The sequence below is a fragment of the Pipra filicauda genome, unplaced genomic scaffold (genome assembly GCF_003945595.2).
Source record: "Pipra filicauda isolate LSUMZ 115617 unplaced genomic scaffold, ASM394559v2 scaffold315_size853536_pilon, whole genome shotgun sequence".
In the NCBI taxonomy this organism is placed as follows: Eukaryota; Metazoa; Chordata; class Aves; order Passeriformes; family Pipridae; genus Pipra; species Pipra filicauda.
The window spans coordinates 587,369-609,103 of record NW_024104438.1 but is presented as its reverse complement, the minus strand read 5'-3'; the positions used below and the strand labels follow the sequence as shown (position 1 = coordinate 609,103).

Here is a 21,735-nt window from a genome sequence, read left to right as displayed (position 1 = left end):
CCTTCAGAGATGATTTAAATCCGTCCTCTGTAACAGCAGTACAAAAGCATCCATCAGCCTCATTAAACCTTCTGAAATAGGTAACCTCACCTCAGTCATCTGAAATTTTCTGTTTATAATTGGTCTCCAGCTTCCAGGCACGAGACATCAGGGAACAAAACACCACTTCAGGAATGTTTAGCATCTCAGTTCTAAGATTCTTCACAAGTACCAGCACAACCCAGCCCTGCGAGGCAAAACAGGCGAGCAGGGAAAGTGCTGACCTTGTTACAGGCACAGTCTTTGCTTCCTTCTCCTTATGTGAAACTGTCAACGTGTTGGGGAAGGGCGTCTGAGATCCTGAACTCAGTAGAAAACAATCTTACTTGGATGCTTCTGCTGCTACTGACATGAGCATTTCGTAAAATAAACACATCCAACTGCTTTTTCTTTCCTGCTGGGACTCCCAATACACTACACCAGCTGCTGTAGATTCTGAAACAGATGCATCGCCAGGAACTGGATCACAACAATTTATATAACCCAGACACGAGGGGACCGAAAGCTACCTATGGTCATAATTACCTGCTCGTACGGATGGGCCCTCAGTGGCTCTCCTGCTAATTAAACAGCAGGTTGGGTCATCCATCAAAAGAATTCACGAGTAAAGCAACGGAGGTCATTAAAACAAGCCTTCAGCTAAAAGCAGGTGTGCACGAAGGTTTGCGAACAAGGCCGAGCCTGTGCAGAGGAGCGGAGCTGCTGGGGCTGCGTGTGAGGGTGAGGAGGTGAGCCTTCAGCAGCAGAGCTGCGCTCCACAAGCACCCAGTGCCCCGAGGACACAGCCTTGCACTCACAGCGTTTGGCAAATTGCCGAGATACCGGCAAAACGCTACAGCGGGGCTGTAACACAGAGGCTCGTCAGCACCTCGGCTACAGCCTTATTTATACTCACAGAACTTCTCCCCCTTTCCCCTGGCAAGGCCTCATTTCAGTGCAGGTTTCAGAGCAGTCCTGAAACGAGGTGGATTTCAGCTACTCATGACAGGCACATATGCCAAACTGCTGCACAGACTGGAAGCAGAAATGATCTTTGCCCTCATTATGCCTCTCCGCTGCTCTGCCGAGGCTGTAATGACAGAGACAGGGCATGTACTGGCAGCCCTCAAGCGGAATAAAAATGACTTTCTGGACCACAGGAGAGTTGCTGATATTTTGCCCCTTCCACCTCCCTCCTTCAGTGCTGCCACAGGGAAAAAGGAAACAAGAAGAGGAAAAAGGACTCACAATTAAAAACAGCTCTTCTGATCATTACATGGATATCCTCTTGGGAATACACCTGGTGACAGGAGCCATGAAACATTTGTTAATAAAAACAAGAATGCCCAGGTACCCTGGACAGATAAAACAGTGCCAGAGCTCTGTGAACAGCCTCCCAACTCTATAAAGGCACAGAGTTGTTACTGCAAGAGGAACCTGTGCTTGTATTTCCTATTATCATCTTTATTTCATTATCCTCCTTTCATACCACATGGGCAAGATCTAGGAAAGAAATAAACAATGAAACAACTGAAAAAACACCTTTCTAGTTTGGCCTTTTCCTCTGCTTACATCATCATCTGCTCTTCCCCTCCACAACTTTTTCTTTCCAACCAACATTTCCTCTGTTATTTTCAGCCAGATGATTTCTGAAAGGTACAATCAAACCCACAGTTTCATGCTGAAGTATAAAGAAAATAACAGAGTCAATTTTTTATGGCATTGAAGAACTATCAAAGAAATCATAAATCACTTCAAAATACCAGCACAGTAGGAACCTGGAAATTTTTACCTTTACAAGCCACTTTTCTCACTGTACGCCAATATTGTGCTCCCCCACGACAGTCTACTTTGAGGCTGTAGAGGAGCTGCCCTAAAGGCTTCCTACATATCTGCAAATGAGGCTGCTGCAGAGACAGCTGGTAGAAGAGGTTTCCATGTGGAAAAGCAGTTTGTAATCAACTGGAAAACCACTGGTCAAGCAGAGAAGCACCTCAATGCAGCAGACTTATGAAGGAAGTAGTTCCCAGTGAAACACCATTACCTTCTGCTTGGCCAGTGGATAACCCTGGAGCAATGAATTCCTGTATCACTAGGAGATGATTTATTAGTCACAAAAGTTGTGTTATATTTTTATTATCTTCACAGATAAATCAGGCCAGCAAGACATCCGTGACCATACACACAAAATATTTATCAAAACAATTAACATTACAAACCTCCTTTTAAAATAATTTATTTCACTGATTTCTTTTTTAAATGGTACTGTCTTACAACATACATTATTCAACAAAGATGTGCTGAACAGACTCTAAAATAAGAAACACTTAAATTAAGCAATTGTCTCCGATTAGAATTTTGATTTCACCTACATCCTAACTTGTAAACGTTTGCTGGAACACACTTCTGTTGTAGGCTTGATTTTTTTTGTGCTTACAAAAAAACAGCATCAAGTTTCCAGATGTTGAAAAGAACAAGTTATTGTACGGCAAGTTTGCATTCAGTTCAACATACAAGGCAACCAAATGATTCTGTCGTTAACGTTAGCATCATGTATATTTTAGTTCACTGCACTAACATTTAAACTAAAAACTTCAAACCACATAATCTCTTAAGTGACTAACATTTAAAAGGCAAGCAGTAATACCCCGAAAGCTTACGCAGGACACACAGCTAAGATGGGGGGTCGCTCGACAAAGGCTGAGGGTGTGTGTATGGCTGCTTTTTCTTGTAGGAAGCCCACCTGCAGACGGGGCAGCAGTGCCGCCCCCCCGCCAGCCACATCACGATGCAATTCTGGTGGAACACGTGGCCGCACGGCAGGCCCATGAGCAGGCAGCCGCTCGCGAAATTCTCTAGACACACCACACACTCTGTACAGTGCAACATCTCGGGGGGCCAGGCCGACCAGTCTGGCTCCATGTCGCCTGCGGAGCTGCACGAGCCGTAGGACCTCGCTTTCCGTCCGCATGGCTCGGGATGACAATATTTGTTGGCACACGGGCAGGGCCCAGCGCCGCACCGATGCTCTGCTTCGCTGCACCTGTGAAACGGGCTCAGCTCATCGTCCTCCGAGGCCTCCCTGTCGCTGCTGAAGACCTCTTTGTTTTCACTGTCAGAGTCACTCTCGCTGTCCGGAAAGGTTTCCAGCATCTCCTCATCGGAATGGGTGCCGAGGCATTTAAACCTCCACATGGGTAAGTTTTTTATGTAATCGGTTGGTATCAGAGGGTGAAGCCAGAGATCGGGGAAAGCCAACCGCTCCAAGAACAAATCCGGGTCTTCATCCCAATCCGAGTCGAAAGGGAAGTGTTGAAAAGAAGCAATAGGATGAAACAAGTAGCTGGTGTACCAGTCCCACAGGCTCGACAGCCACTCCAGATTATTAGCATTTACTTCATCGGTGTTGTTATTGCGTCTTCTCTTCTTCTCAAAGTAATCGATTAGTAAACCATGACCAAGGTATGTGCTGAGGAAGAGGGCTGGATGTGAGGAGTAGAACATCCAATCGGCTCTTACCCAAGAAGCCAGAGTAGTTGTGTTAGAGTACCTGAAGAGTTTTAAGCTGTACTCATAAAAGCTGTCTAGGTAGGGTAGTTGCAAAAAACCTAACACTGGTAGCCAGGAAATAATTAACAGTGAATTATACGTCCCTAAAGTGCTTATGAGAACCACAAAACGCTTTATAGTGGCTCCTTGGGTAATAAACAGGTCCATCCAAGCCATCAGATTAACCAAAACTAAGCTTAAAACAAATAAATCGTTAACTTCTGGTTGTAGCGAGCGCAAAAAGGAATCCATGGCACGTAGTGATATAAATTCACCAGTGTTATTTCCATACCTGTAAATCCCCTCAGGAGTCCTAAGTATGTACGATGGCGTCTTGTAGACACCAATTTCTGCCATGTAGCTTTTGTTGTCCCAGTTTTCCACGTTCACAAAAATAAACTCTACTCTCCCAGTAAACTTTACACTTAGTGCAGAGAAGAACGCCGGGGGCTGGTCCAGGTTGGCAAACAGGTATATTTTCACCCGGTACTGGTCACTTTTGTTCCATTCTTCTTTCAAGTGCTCGGAGTTGTAGATGGTTTTGATCCGAGAAGCAGCGTGGGCTGTGATCCACTTGAAAATGTGCTCCACTTCGATCCTGTGCCCGCTGTACTCCTTAATCATGACTTTTCCCTTGGAGGTACTGGTTTGTGGAACCGACATGATGAGGGTGGATTTCAGCCAACCCCTCCTCTTGCAGTATCTACAAAGAAAACAGCAGGTTAGACCACAGAGTTTCACAGGCCTGGAGCTGAGTCCTTGAATCTGTGTTCTGAGCCCAAAAATGAGACATGCTGAGCACCTGGTCTGTTTGCAGTTGCTTTAATGAAGCTGACACGTGTCCACTTCCTACTGGGGCATTTTGGCAGGATGCAGATAGGGTAAAGGGTGAGGTGAGGGAGCTCGCCACAAAACCAGCACAGCAGGAAGCAGACACATTCTGCTGGATTATTTGGCCTAAAAGAATATCCACACTGTCTGGAAGGCAGATGGATGAACCCCAAATCCACACCTAAAAGAAGAGGATCTTCACGGCTGAACCCCAAGTCATGGTCCAGACCTCCCTAACTATGAGATGAACCTAATTACTCAGAAGATCCCTTCTCTCCTACCATGATCACTACACCCAATTTATGTAGTCCTCCTCTTAGGAAATGCCTGGCAAGTTTCAACAATCAAAGCATGACAGAGTCAACAGGCACCCAGACTGTTCTGAGAACCCTGCATATGAAAATAGGAACCATCAGCCTCATTCACCATCCATCTTACCTACACTCTCTCTGGTTTTGATCTGTCAACATGTGTTTAGACAATGACAACTCCTCACCTCAGGAATCTGAATGTAATATTTTTAGAAAGAGCTGAAAGATATTACCCTGCTAATGAAGGTATCCTGACTACTGCAGAGTGCAGTGTTCTGCTGAATTTCAGCTCCAATCTGATTAAAACTATTCACGAGGGTTTACTCAGCAAAACATTTCTTGTATTAAAAAAAATCTAATTCATTTAAAACATAGTATTTGATCAGAACATTAAGACTACTTACAAGCTGTGCAAAGAGAAACACTGCCAAATTTTTAAGATGTTCAAATACCAGCGTTTTGATTAGACAAGATTATTTTGCATAAGCACTACAAAGCCTAAGAATTTCCTCTTATGATTAACTTTGAGATTTCTGTAAACATTTAGGACTTAAGCTGTGTAAGATGTGCGTATCCATACATGCCACTGGAATTCTAGACAAAGTCTCCTGTCATGTAAAGCAAATGCCTCCAGCAAAATGTTCAAAAAAAGCCTATTTTTACAGCAGCAGAGATTTATTAATAGCTTCTCTGGCTTTGCTCTTCTTCCTTGTTCGAAATCATATGCAAACACAGTGACTCCTGCACAGCACACTGTATGTTGTCCAAGGGTGTGTGCCAGTTTACATATAAACATACATTTGTCAGGGAACAGGATTTGTCAGTAACTCTAGGAAGCAGGCACTGTTTCCAAGGTTCATGCTAACCTGGTCTCCCCTTTCCAGATGGTGATACAACAACTCTACAACTGATATATTCGCCTTTGTCCTGAGCAAGCATAGTTCCAGTCCCTGAACGCCTGGACTGTAAGGCCAAACTCTCCTGTTCATTCTTTTCCATTGCTGTGTCACGCTCTCCATGGTCTAATCATGCATTTCCCACATGATGCTTTAAGAAGCTGCAGAACTGTGTTTATGAGGCTGATAAATAATGTAATGGAGAATTCTGAGCAGACTTTAGTAGAGATAAAAACATGAATAAAGTCACCTTCTGTCACAGGTACTTTTATAACACAGCGAGCCCCTGCTGTAACAACAAGGGAACACAACTGAGCCTTAAGATATTCCTGGGATTCAGATAATCCTTTAAGGATATACCTGGGGTCACTGGAACAGTTAAAAGTGCCGGTACGTATTCCGAATCTTGACACTTTCTTCACCATTTTCTCCCAATGGACTTTACCCACCAGTGGGCTTCTGTCATTTGCTATGACCTGTTGCCAAAAGGAAATATTAGTTTAGTATCACAGTCAGTTTGCTTCCTGAAATAAAAAGCAAATTCAATGAAAACAGAGAGCTAGTCACACTTGATACTGCTTTCCCCTTCTCTCAGGACATAGAATAGATGTGTACAACTGGGAATCAACCTAAATGTCTTAGGAGAGTGAAGCTCTAAGACAGAAATGCAGTTTCTGCAGAAAGACAGAAGTGCATCAAAATATTAAGTACCTAAAAGGAGCGGTAGTTACTAAAACCCTTGTGAAAATAACAAAACTATCATTAACCAGTTCATAGTAGGGGAGAAAGGAAGAGGGTGCAGCAGGTTCCTCCTCTGTGCAATAAAAAAGACCATAATTTTATTATAATTCTCCATCAAAAGTTACAACATACCAAAGAAATGTTGTCTCAGAGCAGCTAAATGAGTTGGATAATGCATGTACCTGGTACCAGATTAAACTGCCAACAGCCACTCCTGAGTGGTGGAAAACAGTGATTAAACTCCCAGATAATGCCTAAAAATCTTGCCTCCTTCAAGCTTTGCCAGTGACTCACTCTGTAACTTTATATGACTGTTCCACCAACTCCAATGCCCCATCTGGCCATTTCATGATGATAATTCGCCGTGATATATCCCAAGGTTTAATTTGTTCTAACCCAGTATATTAAAGTCGTACTTCAGGTTACCTCGCCGTGAGCTTCTGCTGACACAGATGATAAAGAAGCAGCACTCATCCTCCGACCTATAACTGTACAGGGAAGGGAAAAAAAATCCCACAAGAAAAAGAAAACCCTGCCTGTGCCTGCAGTTGGCAGGTAATTTTGAATGACATGACTGATCACGCACTATTCCATCAGCCATAGAGTTATCTATTTTAGAAGCGCCTCACATGCCTCTGCAGGCTTAATGGCAACCACTTAAAATATATTTTCAAATTAAATTTTGAAAGTTCCATTTGTTAGATATTTGTTTACCCGCCATTAAACTTATCCCAGTCATCTTCTGACTTAACAACCTCAAATGTCAGCTTGCCCCAGGAAGTTCGTCTGTCACCATGATCAACAGTTCTCTATGTACAGACCTGGAAAGTGTGCCTGGCCTTTGAGACTCAGAAATATTATCTGCTTTGTGGTAAGTAACATCCTCTCAGAAACTTAAAATAATTCACCAAGCAGAACGCTCTACAAAGGGAAACAAACTGAAGTCACAGATTACACTCCCATTCCACTGAGCCTAGAATGTTTAAATAAAACCAGAGGTGAACATCTAGGTAAGAATCCTTCAAGTTATTCTCAAAACACACATATCACATAGAAAAGCCTTTTTGATTAGCTAAATGTAACCTTCAAGCACCAAGACAACCAACTGGGAAATCTGTTGTATTACTGAGGCTTCTTTACATCACCCAATGTAACTGAAGCAATTACTTCGTATATTTTACACTTCTTCCTTTCATACACTTCAATTAAAAGAGAACAAATTCATAGACACCTTAAAGCCAGAATATCCTCAGAGCTACTACTGAGAGCATTTTAATGTTATGTACAGGAAGACAGATCCTGCTCACTGTTTCTTCTGTCTGACACTAAAATATTCACTTAAAGTGTCAAGAGAAGGAGATTTATTGCAAATAAGAGTCATCACTATGTTTTACCGTCATCTGGCTGTTTGTACTGGTGAATTTTTTGGCACCAGTTTAATTCCTTTCCTAAGAAAAAGTCTTTCCTTCTGGAGAAAGTTATTTATGCTGAAGGACAATGACAGAACCAGCAGTCTGTATTTTGTAACTACACAGAGGAACCCTACTGTGGTTTTGCACACTGAAGCTCTGTAAAATTCCCTGGGCTCATGCTTTTTTATATCATTATGGAAAAAAAATCCAAATAAACATATCCACTGCAGCTGCTCCTCGCAGGCAACACCCACTTACAGCACTGGGAGTTCACCACATGGAGGCAAGGGTTTGGAATTTTGGAAAGCAGTCATCACCTCTGTTGGATGAGGGAGTCCAAGAAAATACTGCAGGTTAAGCAATCACAACGCAATTCAGTTTAAATTAAAAATAACCTGCAAACACTTGTAACAGATTTTATTTAAGAACTGTGAATTTTGATAAGAAAGAAATGTAGCTTAAAAACCTGTGACTGAGGAGTCTGAGAATTTGAATGTGGAAGAGGCCTGGAAAATTCTTCAAGTCCATGGTGTTAAAGCTATGAGGATTTTATGTTTCAAATAAGGGGAAAAAAAGAAGGGTTGTCAAGTCCTGTACCTCTTCCTAGCAATCATTTCCAAAGAGATGTTAGAAGTAGTTTGACAATCTACGAGGATTTAAAGAAAAGGTCAAAAGGAAGAGCTATCAAAGCAAGATATGCAAGAAAAAAAGAGTAAGGAGAAATGAGCAATTCAAGTTAGACTGTACAAAGACTATTACAAGCTGTACCAAAAGGTTCTTCAGTCATATGAATAGGAACAGAACTGGGGGAAAAGCAGCAGGATCACCATACAATGAAGACAGGATAGAAATGTAAGATAATTTTCTTTTTAAAGTTAAATTATTGCTATGACTCAGCTTTCAATGAAGAGGAGATGGCTGGCCATGGACCAGTTAGCAACTTCATGGGAAGAGACTATCACCCGAAGATGGAAACAAAACTCAAATAACACACTTACACCAGAGCAAGCAGGAAACCTCCATCCCAGAACTGTAACACAAGCACACAAAATCACAGGAGAACCTGTGAAGATTTCTTATAACCCCCCTGTCAGGCTAATTCACATTTTGACAGCAGAACAACAAGTTAGTAGCTATATTTAAGAACAAACGAAAAAAAAAATCCCACCAGTTTGATCTCAGTAGGATGCAAAACTACAGAACAAATTTTAAAGTTGCAGAGATGGTTGCATTTTCCACCCCATTCCAGCAAGCAATTACTGAAGATGTATCATTTCTGACTGAGAACTAAACATCCCTCTTTTCCTGGAGAAGAAGAATCGCATTTCAAGTGTAAGAAAATGTAGTACCCCGTTTGTAGTTTGGTAGATTATCATGAATTATGCCACATGGAAAATTTACATGAGAACTAGAGATAAACTTCGATATTGAGTAAAAAAAAAAAAAAGAGCTTTAAAGTGAGCAAGAAATTGGCTATGGCAAGAAGACATCAAAATGCCAGCAAGGTGCTAACAGGCTTCTTAACAGATTTACCTTAGAGCTCAGTTCAGCAGATATTCCTACTAATGCCCTTCCTGCGGGAGCCTGAAGTCTCCCAAAGCCATTTGTACACGACATAAAACTGGGAAGGCACATCTGTGTAGGAAAGAGGATTATAACGCCATGCAGGAAGAGCTGCACAAATCTTGTAATGCAGAGTGTCACACATGAAATTGAGTTCAGTAATGAACAGGACACTCGGGGAGTTCATCACTCAGGAACAGCAATGGGAGGAAAGGCCTGGGGCTATCAGTTGCTCCACAAGAAAACATGAGCCATCAATATTAACTGGCTGCAAAATAAGCAAAGCCCAGGATATATTACACCCGACAAAACACACTGGTTGACTGACTGCACATACTGGGAGGAGTGGGACTGACATCAGGAGTCAGTGAAACTAAAGGGCAATGTCAATTTATGCCGGATAGGAACAAATTAGCCATGAATACACCCAAGCCAGAAGTCAGACACACATTCCCAGGAAGAGAACAGTCGATAGGAGTATTTGGACAATTTACAATGTAAGAGAGACACACTATTTAATGTTATAGAAATAAAGCCCAAGCTCACAAGAGCAGGCTAGCACAGCTGAGAAACAAACACCACCTCTGGAGGAACACAAACACAAACCCTTCCAGCTTTTCTTATTATTAGCTATGTTCACAATCTGTAACGTATCACATGTCAGAGTGACAGGTAAGACAATGAGGGTAACTCAATTAATCCATTAATCATCTTAATGGGCTAAGAGAATCCAACAGGATCACAGTAACCCTGCCATTTAACAACTTGACATCACAGAACAGATCTGCTCCTGAAACTACACCTAAAACAGGCCAAAGGACTGGCTCTGACTGCAGGGTTTGAACTCCCATCTCTGTATTTGAATTACTCACTTCTTTAGTAGGAGAAGATGCTGGAGAGAAGGACAGGCTCTCACTGAGCATCCACCCACAAACTTCCTCTGAAGTCTCAAACACGAGTTTCTTCATACTCCATCTGTGAATTTGGGAGGACCACACCATATCCCAAGAGCTCGGGAGATTCTCAACCAATGACTATGAAATTCTGCAGGATAAGTTATGCCACTAAGATGTGCAAAGTAAAAATGGAAAGGTGGGGGTTTGGAAATCTCCTTTATTTCTACATGTTCTGATTGAGACTTCTTGTTTAGCTTCCACAAATCCCAAAGAAGGTGGCTTCCAGGTGCCACAGAAAACAAAATGCAAATAGAATTTGACTAGGGACACACAATACTGCAATTGCTGAAATCCCGATTTCAACCGACATTTGAATAGGGAGCTTTTGCACTGGAAGAGTTCTCCTGACATTCAATTACACAGAATTATCCCAAAAGAGATTAATTAAGTAATGAATAGAATCGTTTTGATCTATATGTTAAAGCGGTCACAGTTATGACCTTAAAGAAGCAAACAGACTTGAAGAGCAACTACCCCAGACACAGAAAAATAGAAACACTTGGAAAAATAGGACAAAGTCAGCAAGGCACTCTGCCTCTCTTGCCTAACCTAAAACCAAAGTGTATTGTGTAGGTGCGTCAGTATTGCAACAGCTACTTTAGAACCATCATCAATCCAGCTGCTCCTTAATTTGCAGTTATCATTAAGCATTTTTAAAGATTATTTTATGAAACATACATTGTTAAAATAAAAGTAAAAATATGACTGAAATTGGCTCAAGGAAACAGAGCTTACGTTAAGAGTTTGCTATAACAATGCAAAATGCAAAGACAGACTCCTCTTCAGGTACCCCTGAAGGACTTCAGCATGACATGATAGTGACCTCACTTGAGCATTCTGCTGCTTTCTGTGCATTTAAATCAGATCTTGTTCAATCTCTTTCAGGCAGGTATGCAGAGAACTCAAAACAGGTCACAGTAACAAGATTTGGTCTCAGTAAGTTTTGAACCTCCCTCACAACTAAAAATGCTAAAATATCACAAAGCATGAGAATGAGTCAGAGATGGGCAAATGTAGAACAGGCTCTTCATGGTATTCCAGCTCTCATTATTTTAACCAATTCTAGCTGACATACCAGGTGTCAGGAACACCTGCTCATAGCAAGAGCACACAATTTTGAATACAGATGAATAGCCAAAATGTGGGTTTACAGCTTAGCCACAAAGACGACGACTCCAAGTGCTCCTCAACTCTGGGCACTAGGGCACTGTGACAGGCTTTAAACTTTCAGGAAGAACAAAACCTATGAAGTAAGAGACACTATTCCCTGTTGCATACACACACACACATATATACAGAGGGTTCTCCCAGATGCAGTGAGTCCTCACCCAGCCTCAGCAAGTCACTCTCTGCACGAAGCAATACAGACATTTGAATTGGAAAAAAACTATGGCTTTGCCAAAGTCAAAACTGATTTCTAACTGATTTAATGAACAGGTAAGGTTGTATGTACGTGAGAACTGTCAGTCTGGCTCAGCAGTTTCCAGTTTGAGACACCCACGAACTCCTCGTGCCTGGGGAGGGTAAACGAGCAGAGAAAGCCCAATATTACTGTACAGAGTCCATGCACACACTGGAAGATTTTTAGGGCTCCACAAAGATTCAAAAACTCTAGTCTATTAATTAATTAATTCTTACGTGCTTTTCATAGAGCCCTTTCTAATCAACAGCTATGTTGCCAACTGTGCTCCCGTAGATAAAAGAGAAGTAAAAGTTCTTGGAAAATTCTCATTCGGAATACAATTAATTATAAATGGACTGGTGAGTTACTTATTAAAAGCTTGGAAAAAAGCTCACTTATTCCAGAGAATGTCAATGAGTTTCTACATGACTGTCTGCACTTTTATTAACTCTGAGACATCTCACTCTCTTGTTTATTATCTTTCATTGTGCTGATGGAACTGAATTTCTGCATAGTTGCTCTTTCCTAAGAACTCACAACTGGTTCAGAATCCACCCATATGGACTGGAGATATCTGGAGATCTCTTGCTTTTCTGAGAAAAGAGATTTTGAGAAATCAGATCAAAATAGGCAAAGACAAAGGATGACATCCATCACAGCACACAACAATTAACCACCTCAAAATTACGTGGAGTTTCTCAAGGGAGGTGGGGTGATCTATGCACCTGATCTGAACAGCTCAGTTAAGCTGTCAGTTAAGTCAGAGGTTGAGAGTAAATGAGCTTCTGTAATGAATTAACACCAATTCACAGGCAGCATGGGAACTATTACATTCCAGCTGATGGTATTCTGCACCATGGCTGGATGTGAAGCCTCTCAAGAAGGAAACTGAAAGCTAAAAATCAGGTATCCTGTGGTAAATGATCCTGAAGGGCTATTGGAAAAGACAGAAATACTGAATGATGTATTTTTAAATGAATAGAGTGTTTCTACTTCATTTCCTTTTAGCAAGAACAGCTGATCACCTGGCAAAATCCAAAAGGCAAATATAACAATTGCAAGCAAAAGAAAGAACGAACAGACTACCACCACCAAAGTGTTGTAGGCACATCCCTTGCACTGTGACTACACCACTTGAACTAGGAGCTGAGATGTAGAATAGCCTGCAGCATTTTACATCCATAATAATGGTCTTTTCACTTCTACTAGACACGATCAAAATGTTTGTTCCCGTAATTCAATGCCAAGAAGAAAGTTCCCTTTACTTCTCTCTACCACTATGTTACAGTAGGGACTTTTAAAATAAGAATATACATTAACTTAGATTTTAACTTCATTCAAAGAGGATTTTTATTTGCAGCTCACTTACTGTAGGTTTTTAAAAAGTCACAATGGCTATGATACTGTTGGATGTGACAGGTTTCTAGAGACTAACGAGAGAGCACGAGCCATACCAGAGTCTGGAAAAGTAAGAACACTCCGTGTTACTCCTCTACCAACAAGAGAAGCAGCTCCACAAACTACCACTCACCCTCCCTGCCAGCCAGAGCAGTGCACAGCAGCAGCTGGCAAGCAAGCAGAACAGCATAAAGGGAAAGGTGATGAGATCATGAGCTAATAGGAGAAAGAACATGCTGCTGTCTGTGGCTCTACGGAAGCGCCACACAGGAGCTGTGAACAGCCACACTGGTAAACAAATTACCTCTGAACAGGGATGCTTTGCATGTGGATTTCCAGAAAATAAAGAAACAAACCCACAAACACTGATTCCTTGTGTACTGACTTGGACTTTCTTCAAGGAATTCATCTCGCTGACTCTAGATGACAAATTCACATCTCAATTTGTGTCAAACACATCAAGAAGTAGAAATTGTTTCCTCTTTTCCCTTTGATTCTCTGCAGACAGTGATGGCTATCACACTGCCAGCCTGTGCCACACCAGACATTTCATTTACAAAATAAAAATCATCTTCAGAGTCCCAGTCTTCCCATACAGAGTTATGAAGTGTTCAAAACCAACTCAACCAACAGCCACTGCGCCAGCTGAGCTAGAACTGCTCCTCTCCTTCTGCTCCTGAAAAGGATCTGGAGATCCCTTCTGCTTCCCAGCCAGTAGCAACAAAGCAGGGGAATCTCCGACCTTGCCTGTGCTCGCCAAGCCCATCCACAAGACATCCTCACTCTCCACTGTTCCCTGCCTAAATCATCGAGCTGGTTAATTAGCTGTGAAGTTTCCAGAGGATGCCTGGAGGATGGGCAAGGGTTAGAACAGGGAAGAGATGGTAAAAACTGGCTCTGCAGGGACAAGGCCTAAGAAAAAGCAAGAAAAAACCTGTGGAAGGACATGAAGAAAGCCAGCATAGGAGTTATCCAGACAGGAGTTACAGTGGGGAATGGAGCAAATGAAAACTCAGAAGTGACGAAAACTCGAGAAGCAAGAATGAAAAATAGGAATTTGACATGTCCTGTGGTTTTTATTGTAGAGAAACAGACAAATAGCGTTCAGTAAATTATTCAGTAAATTCCACTAATTTTTTTTCCACAGCTATTGTGACCAACTGAATAGCTGTGCAAATATTCCCAGAATGATGACAACATTCATCACACTAGAGATATCAAAGCACAGCCTATCTGATCTGCTATTAGGAAGCCAGTGGAAAATATATTACAAGTAAAATTCTGCAAGCAACAGACAACAGAGAACTACCATATTTTACCCTTTTGAGCTGCATGGGGAGGAGGGAAGGTTTTTCATAGCATATTCATGCTTGTACTTATCAACTAGCTTGGAGACATGTAAACTTCCTTTCAGCACTCTGCTTCAAGAATGCCCTTCTGCGTGATTTAAACCTCAAGCTTGGATTCAATAAACTGCAAATACATCTTTTCCAAAACACAACTGCCATTTCTAGTCTGAAGGTAATCTGTTCTCTCACTGTCTATTTGGGGGTGAGATCTGATGTGGTGACAGTGCAGGTCTAATAAATGGATTATCAAGATTTAATGACTTCCTGTTACATAGAAAACATGAAGCGAGACCAGAAAAACCAGGTGGGAGCTATCAACTGAACAATTAATTGCCTGGTGGGGAATTCTGATTGCCTGATGTGACTGTTAGCAGGAAACTTATGCCTTAAAAAAAAAACAAAAAACCCTCTTACTAACAGAAGAGTTGACACAGAAAATAATTCTACGTTTTGGTCTGGTTTACTTATGTTCTCAGGAGTGATGATGAATTGTTTCAGAATCCAATCTGAAAAAGTCTTTCTTTCTTTTACTAATTGATCTCTTATTCTCATGCAGCCCTGGGGGAGCACACTCCATAACTGGTGGGCCCAACAGGTTTGGGAGAAGGTTAACTTTAAGCCCCGAGAGTGTGTTGTAGAAGCAGCCTGCTAAGCCTGGGAAGTAGCACGCTGAGCTCTTGCCTTTGTGAAAAGCCAACAGAGATTTTACAAGTGCTCTAAGCCAGTTAGATAAACAGAAACTTAAATCGGTTGGGACTGAGCCTGTAAGGCAGCCAAAAGGAAGAGCAGCACCAGAAGCACCTCTCCTGTGCCAGCTGGGAGCATCTGTGCTAATGCACCTACTTCACATCACACAGGCTCTCAGAATACCAGGGCCAAGGACTTGCATACTCTGTGTACTTAAGTGTGTGCTGCTTTGCTTGTTTTCTGGTTCTAAAGTGCCTGCTTTTCAAAAAGCAATCCACAGAATAACAGGTTTTATTTTTCTTCCTGATTGTATAGGAATTCTGGCACTTCCAGCCTCTCCTGCGTTTTTTTTTTTAACAGATTTATTCCTCTATTCCTTATCTCCCGGATATAATTTATCTTTGTCACCAGATCTCTCTGTTATACATTTTTACAGCTAGTTAACTACCCTCATAAACTCCTCCTTTGAAACACATTTGGGGGGTGATAAATATACAAAAAGAAACGATCGAATTTCTATACCTGTACCAGCCAGATCCCATCTTTTGTGTCTTCTACAAGCTCATAGAAGTGCATTTCACCACTAAAGTTTGTACTGGAAACCGATTCAGAGGCCTCTTCCTCCTTGAGAGCTGAATAAAGCTCTCCTTCCATGAGGTCTCCTGAAAAAGAGACAATTGGAGAAATTCAGTTAAAATGGCACTCGAGAAAGATCACTTTATAAATTCTAGTAACAGTTTAACTAACTGTATTTGCGTGGTTGCTCAGAGAGCCTTTTCAGTGCAAAGGTAGCTAAACTTTAAAGTTATTATAATTCCATCTCTAGTGATATGACTAGGAACAATCTGACTTCATCTGTCAGACCGCAGAAGACATGAATGCTCTGCTTCTGATTACACAGAGGTACCACGCATGCAACTGAGCACACAAAGGAATAAAAGAACATTTTCTAAGCCTCGTTCTCTGCACATAACAACGTTCAGTGGCTGAGAGCAATTCAGGTTGATGCATCTTCGCTTTCGTTTCACTGGATAGCAGTTTTGCAGCAAGCTACACTGATAGTTCAGACTTCCAAAATTTTAATCAATAATTTTGTACCAAAACTCAGTGTTGCTCATCCTATTGCAATTAAGAATCTCAGGCAGAATAATTTAGCTGTTGGCTTCTGTTTGCACGGTTGGGGAAAGTTCCCATGAACTCCAATTGCAGCGACCTAAAGAGCTCACAGTAAAATTATCCGATAATGTTTCCTTCATAATCTCATTTCCTTCTCATGTCTCGTTTCACAATCATTACAAATGCTGTTAATGACAACCAGCATTCTAGTAACTAATCTATTAAGCTTTAAGAAATGAAGTCTTGTCCAAAAATGCTGTTTCTTTCAAAATATAAAAATAAGTGTAACAGCTGAAACCCTTGAGGGGCTTCCAAAAGAGGAAAGGAAAAAAAAAAAAAAAACACGGAAAAATGCTGCAAAGCCTGCTGGTATGAGAAGTGTTTCCATGACATTTGAAGAAGTTGGTTAATACAATTTGTTTGGAGTTAAACACTTCCCTGCAGCATATGCAACCCAAACATCATGACATCATGAAAGTACCTGACAGCCAAGGAGTGAAAGGGATTGGAAACACCTACCGCTTTTTTTTACTTTTGCTTTTTACTGTTGTAGCAGCAAAGCTAGTAAACAACATAAAAACATAAATAAACAATGAACAATAACAGCAAATTGGACTTAAATGCCCAGGATTAATATCAATTATTTAAACTAGCATTTTTAAAGTTAAATGGAACTCACTGTATCCATCCAAATCCTTTTCCCTTTCTGTCCAGACATTAAGAGACCCTCACTGCCTATCCTGATTGCTGGGATTTCTCTCTCTTCTGGATCAGCAGCCCTTCGATCATTGATTTAAAAGCAGCTACTCACATTTTCCTGCTTGGCTGGCACTACAGCTATTACATCAGCCCCATCTCCCAGTCCTCGGGGCCAGCTCCCCCCTGCTCCAGGCAGCACCCTTACTTTCAGGACACTTCTGCCATTCCTTGCATCTCCACTGCTCTTCACCCTCCGCTGTTCATCAGTCCCCCCAGAAGTCCACCTCCTTCACCTGGTTTTCCCTTCTTCCCGAAACGCCTCCCTGCTTTTTTTTCCCAGGCTATTTTTTATATGCAAGATCTAGTTCTGCTCCCCCTGTATAAAAACACCTCATCCCTGGGTACCCAACCCTTCTGCTCCTCATCTATGAAACCACCGCTTTCCTCGGGGCCCATCTTGACAGCCGTACCTGTAATAACCCCAGGAAGCGGGCAGGAATACAGGGAAGGGACCTGGCCCCAGCTGTAAACAGTGATCCACTGCAGCTATTTGGGTTCTTTCCTCTGTTTTTTTACGGCAGGCGACATTCGCTCCCATCTGTGCCACCCTGGGTGACCCGACCGCCCGCAGCGGAACCCGAAGGGAAGAGAAGGGAAGGGACACTGCTGGTGCCCCGTCCAGCGCAGGCCTTTCCCTCCGCTCAGCCCGCCCGGGCTCACAACGCCGCCGGGGTCTGACCGTCCCCCCCCCCCGAGCTCCCCGGCCTCCCTCCACTAATCCCCGAGCTGGGGGGTCCAGCCCGCTCCCCACACCCGCCCTGCGAAGGGAAGCAGCGCCCGGGTCTCCATCCCAAGGGCGCCCCGAGCCCCGCGGGGGTGGCCGGGGACCGACCTCCGTCCGTCCCTCCGGGTCACGGGGGAGCCCCGCGTACCTGACTTCTCCACCAGCTCCCGCACATCCTTCTTCTCGGGCAGCCCCGAGTGCCCCAGCCCGCGGCACTCCAGGATGGTCCGCAGCTTCCTGAAGCTCAGCGCCACCGGGTCCACCAGCTGCGTGGCGAGGAAGCCGCTCTCGTACCACGCCACGGCCTCGAACACCCGGGCGAGCACGAAGAGCGCCAGGAAGTAGAGCAGCAAACAGCACAGCTTCACCCACATCTTCCCGGGAGCGCCGAGCCGGAGGCCGGGCCGGGCAGGGAGGGAGGGAGGGGAGCGGGGGCTGTCAGGGGAGCGGGGCCGCGGCCCCCCCGCCTCCAGCCCGTCGCTGTCCCCGCCCCGGCGGAGCCGCGGAGACATAACAATGACGTGAGCGGCCGGCACCGCCCCCTTCCCCTTCTTCCCCTTCCCCTTTCCCCCCCTTCCCCTTCTTCTTCTTCTTCCCTTTTCCCCTTCCCCTTCCTCCCCCCCGCCGTGATTCAGCACCGCGGCCCGACCCCGCATCGCCGCGCTCGGGGGGCGGCAGCGTCCCTGCCCCCCGCGGCAACTTTGGACCCTGCGGCTGCGCCTCCTGAGAGGAAAATAATATAGAAATACCTCGGGTATCGGGGAGGGAGGGGGCAGGATCCGACCCCGACCCACGCGGCTCACGAGAAGAAAAATATTTACGGAGCCAGAACGGGGACGATTTGTTCGGGCAGTTTTAGGACAGCTTAGTGGACACAGTTTATTTGGATTCGGGCTGCTGGGTGTAGGGATGATCCCTCCACTCCTCATTCCCGCAGGCTAGGCTTGCTCCCAACCCTGCTCCCAGCCCTTGGCTGGCGCGAAACCAAATTCCACAGCGAGCTCCATCTGCACGGGTCGGAACTCGGACTCCGCAGCTTTGCATTGGCGCTGGGAACTTGTGCCAAAGCCAGATGCAACCTGCGAGCACCACTGCGACTTCTGACACGGCTCTAAGTTGGGTCTGTGCTCACATGGGAAGCGTTTTGGGCACAGTCTGGATCCCCGTTTAAGTGGATCCAGAAAGAACCATCCCAGGCTGTACACGGAGCGTTGGGCTGCAAAGATACAATTTAGCCTGCTACAAAAAGCATACTAAAATCAAGCTGCTGCGTTGACATGAAGGCTCTCCTCTGAAGGAAACTCAACATTGCTTTTGTATGTTTAGTTATTTTAAGAATCCATAATTTGCATGAAAATTGGCAGCTCATAGAGATGAGCACAGAAATAGCACAGCTTAATTTTAAAAATACTGACAAACCCTCCAGAGTATACGCGCTGTAATTCTGTACTATCAATTCTCAGAAAGGCACACTAATATTGATCTGGAAAAAGCATTTAAACCGCTGTGCCCCTCAGAGCCTTTAAAACACATTTACAGGGTTCTCAGTGTGCTGATGTGATTTTAAAAGAAAAAAAAAAACAACCAAGGTTTAGCCTGTTTTGTCAGGGAGCCACCACAGCCTCTTCAAGAAGAAAAATCACGACTGTATGTTCTTCAGGAATGGGCTCGTTTTGGCTCCTGAAAGGGGAACAGTGGAAGGATTGCAGACATAGTTCCTCACAAACAGCCCTTATGGGCTGGTAAATGCTGTGCCTCACACCGGGAGTCACATACAACTTTATTGTTCAGCATTTTTATGTGGAAAAGATAAAAGTGGGCTGCAAGCCCTGTCCCTGCTGGCGCTGCTCGAGCAAATGCAAAGGGATTTCAGCAGCTCTGCTGGGGTTGCAGCGAGCCTCAAGTGGCAGGTCCAGCTGGGAGGGAAGGTACTGGAGGGAAGTCCAGTGCTGCTCTCTCCTCCACAGCCACTGCAGCTCGAGAAGCTCTCCCTGCAAAAGCCAGGGCCCATTCCCTGATGAGCAGGTGGCAAAGCATCAATAAGATGAATCCTTCTCTCGTGGCAAAATACAAGGGAGTGGCTTTGTCCTTGCAGCTGGTGGAGCCGGGGCACAGTCAATAAAACACACACTTAGAGGGCCCCAGGCAGGCTCTGAGCCCTGAGCTGCTCCAGGAACACGGTTCTTTCTCAAAAGCTTTGTGAAGGCTCATTGCTTTGGTCACACCTTCAAGAAGTTACCTGATTTCTCTACCATTTGTTTCAAGTGAGCAGCGAAGTGGCTCCCACCAGTGTGAATGATGGGTGGGAGTTGCATATTTGAAAAGGAACTTTGTATATTTTAGTTAGAAAACATTGTTTGTTGGTTTGTTTCTCAAGAGCCCCACAGACCCGTCTCCACCCGATCCGTGTTTCTCTCCCCTGTAACTCCTTCGGGGATGCTCTCGCTTCCCCCGGCAGGAAGGCACCAGGAAGGTACCTCACAACAATTACAGCTGAACTATTTGCAGCACCGCCTGCTGGGGAGGCTGTCACCGGTGTGTCACTTCCCAGCGCTCACGGGCTGAGCTAAATCCATCAGCAACATTCCCCAGTGGTAACTGCTGACGAGGCCCCTGCAGAGACCAAGCCAATCATCTGCCAGAACTCAAAACCTCGGAGTCGTTTCAGGAAAGTAAAAATAATGTTTCAGGCCTCTACTCGAAACCCCCCAGAACCACCCAAAACAAAGCAGCTGCCAACAGAGAAGCACCTGGGTGACAGGATGGGCCAGGGCAGAGCTGCAAAGGAGGAGCAAGAATTGCAGGTGATGAGTTCACCAAAGGCGTGGCAGAGCAAAGCCAAACGGATCCGGTGCCTCTCCCAGGCTCTCTGGTGCTCCTTTCCCTCCTCACCTTTCCATCCCTGATGCTCTAAGCTGACCCTACCAGAAAATGTGCTGTTTTCTAGATATTTGGGTTCCAGTTACAACTCAGAATGTCTTTGACGTGTCACCTGCAAACAATCTTTCAGGGAGTTTTAATTATCTGGAAAATCTAAATATTTTAACAGTGACTTAAAATTCATTTGAGCTGAACACAAAGATGACACACAGTGACATTTTTAAAGACCCCAGGGTTAACACTACTAATTAACAGCATTAAACAGTCATCACTCAGTCAATTCTATGATCACAGAGCAAATGTTACAAATGTGAAGCTAATGGAGAACATAAATTCCACCTTTAAACAAAAACCCAAAACAGGGATCTGGTTTTAAATATTTTTGGCAGCAAAAGTATTTTTACTATGATTACAAGCAAACAAGCCCAAATCCTGAGAACTGGGACAGCCACCTTCCCTTGTCAGACAGCCAAACCTGTAGTCTTTTTATCTGCTGCCCCTTGATAAATGGCAAGGATTCCCTCTCCTCCCCCATCCTCTCCTAAGAGCAGTTGCTGACTGTGCAGCCTGGGAATATAGACAATAATCTACTTTCCAGACTCCACAGGGAACATTTCAAAGTCAGTAAAACCAAGGATTTAAAATCTTAATTTAATCCTCTACCACGTTAAAATATTATACCTTTTTTTGTCTTAATTTTTTTGAGTTTATCAGGATGTAGTTCAGCAAACTAGCATTTAAACAACCTGAAACCCAGTTTTCCTAAGAGCCAACTCTGTAAATACAATTAACTTCAATGATAGGGTTTGGACCTCGATGATCCTGGTGGGTCCCTTCCAACTCAGGATATCCTGATTCTATGAATTTTTAGGAGCTCACTGACACAGAATCTCTTGAGGTGCCTCTTGATCAACACGGGCGCATCCCAACACGTTTTTATGTGTGATATGAAACTGTGACTCCCTGTCATTGCCTGGTATTAAATAAACCAACGAGCCTATGTAAGTCTCCAAGCAAGACAGCAGCAGCCCAGACACTACTGTGTTGTAGGCAGAGGAATTTTAAATCAGAAGATGTTTCCTACTAGGGACAAGTGGCCAAAGATTTAACACAGAGGGTGACTCTGACACAGGGACCAGCACC

General features: G+C 43.8%; 1 protein-coding gene across 1 annotated transcript; it reads right to left on the bottom strand.

Moving 5' to 3' along the window:
- Window positions 1–2,121: 2,121 nt before the first annotated feature.
- On the bottom strand, window positions 2,122–18,182 carry RNF103 (ring finger protein 103). Its single transcript, XM_027722855.2, has 4 exons — window positions 17,861–18,182; window positions 15,636–15,775; window positions 5,966–6,081; window positions 2,122–4,270 (listed from the first exon to the last, which is right to left on the bottom strand). Exons 1-4 carry the CDS (start codon window positions 18,084–18,086, stop codon window positions 2,692–2,694), a joined length of 2,061 nt encoding a protein of 686 aa, XP_027578656.1. The 5' UTR covers window positions 18,087–18,182; the 3' UTR covers window positions 2,122–2,691.
- Window positions 18,183–21,735: the final 3,553 nt, after the last annotated feature.

Bases quoted from the DNA above. Each gene is read 5' to 3' on its own strand.
- RNF103 (XM_027722855.2), bottom strand. From the start codon at position 18,086: ATGTGGGTGAAGCTGTGCTGTTTGCTGCTCTACTTCCTGGCGCTCTTC. The intron at 15,776-17,860 runs GTACGCGGGGCT...TCTCTTTTTCAG, and splicing joins GGAGCTGGTGGAGAAGTCAG to GAGACCTCATGGAAGGAGAG. The intron at 4,271-5,965 runs GTATATCCTTAA...TTTTCTTTGTAG, and splicing joins AACTGTTCCAGTGACCCCAG to ATACTGCAAGAGGAGGGGTT.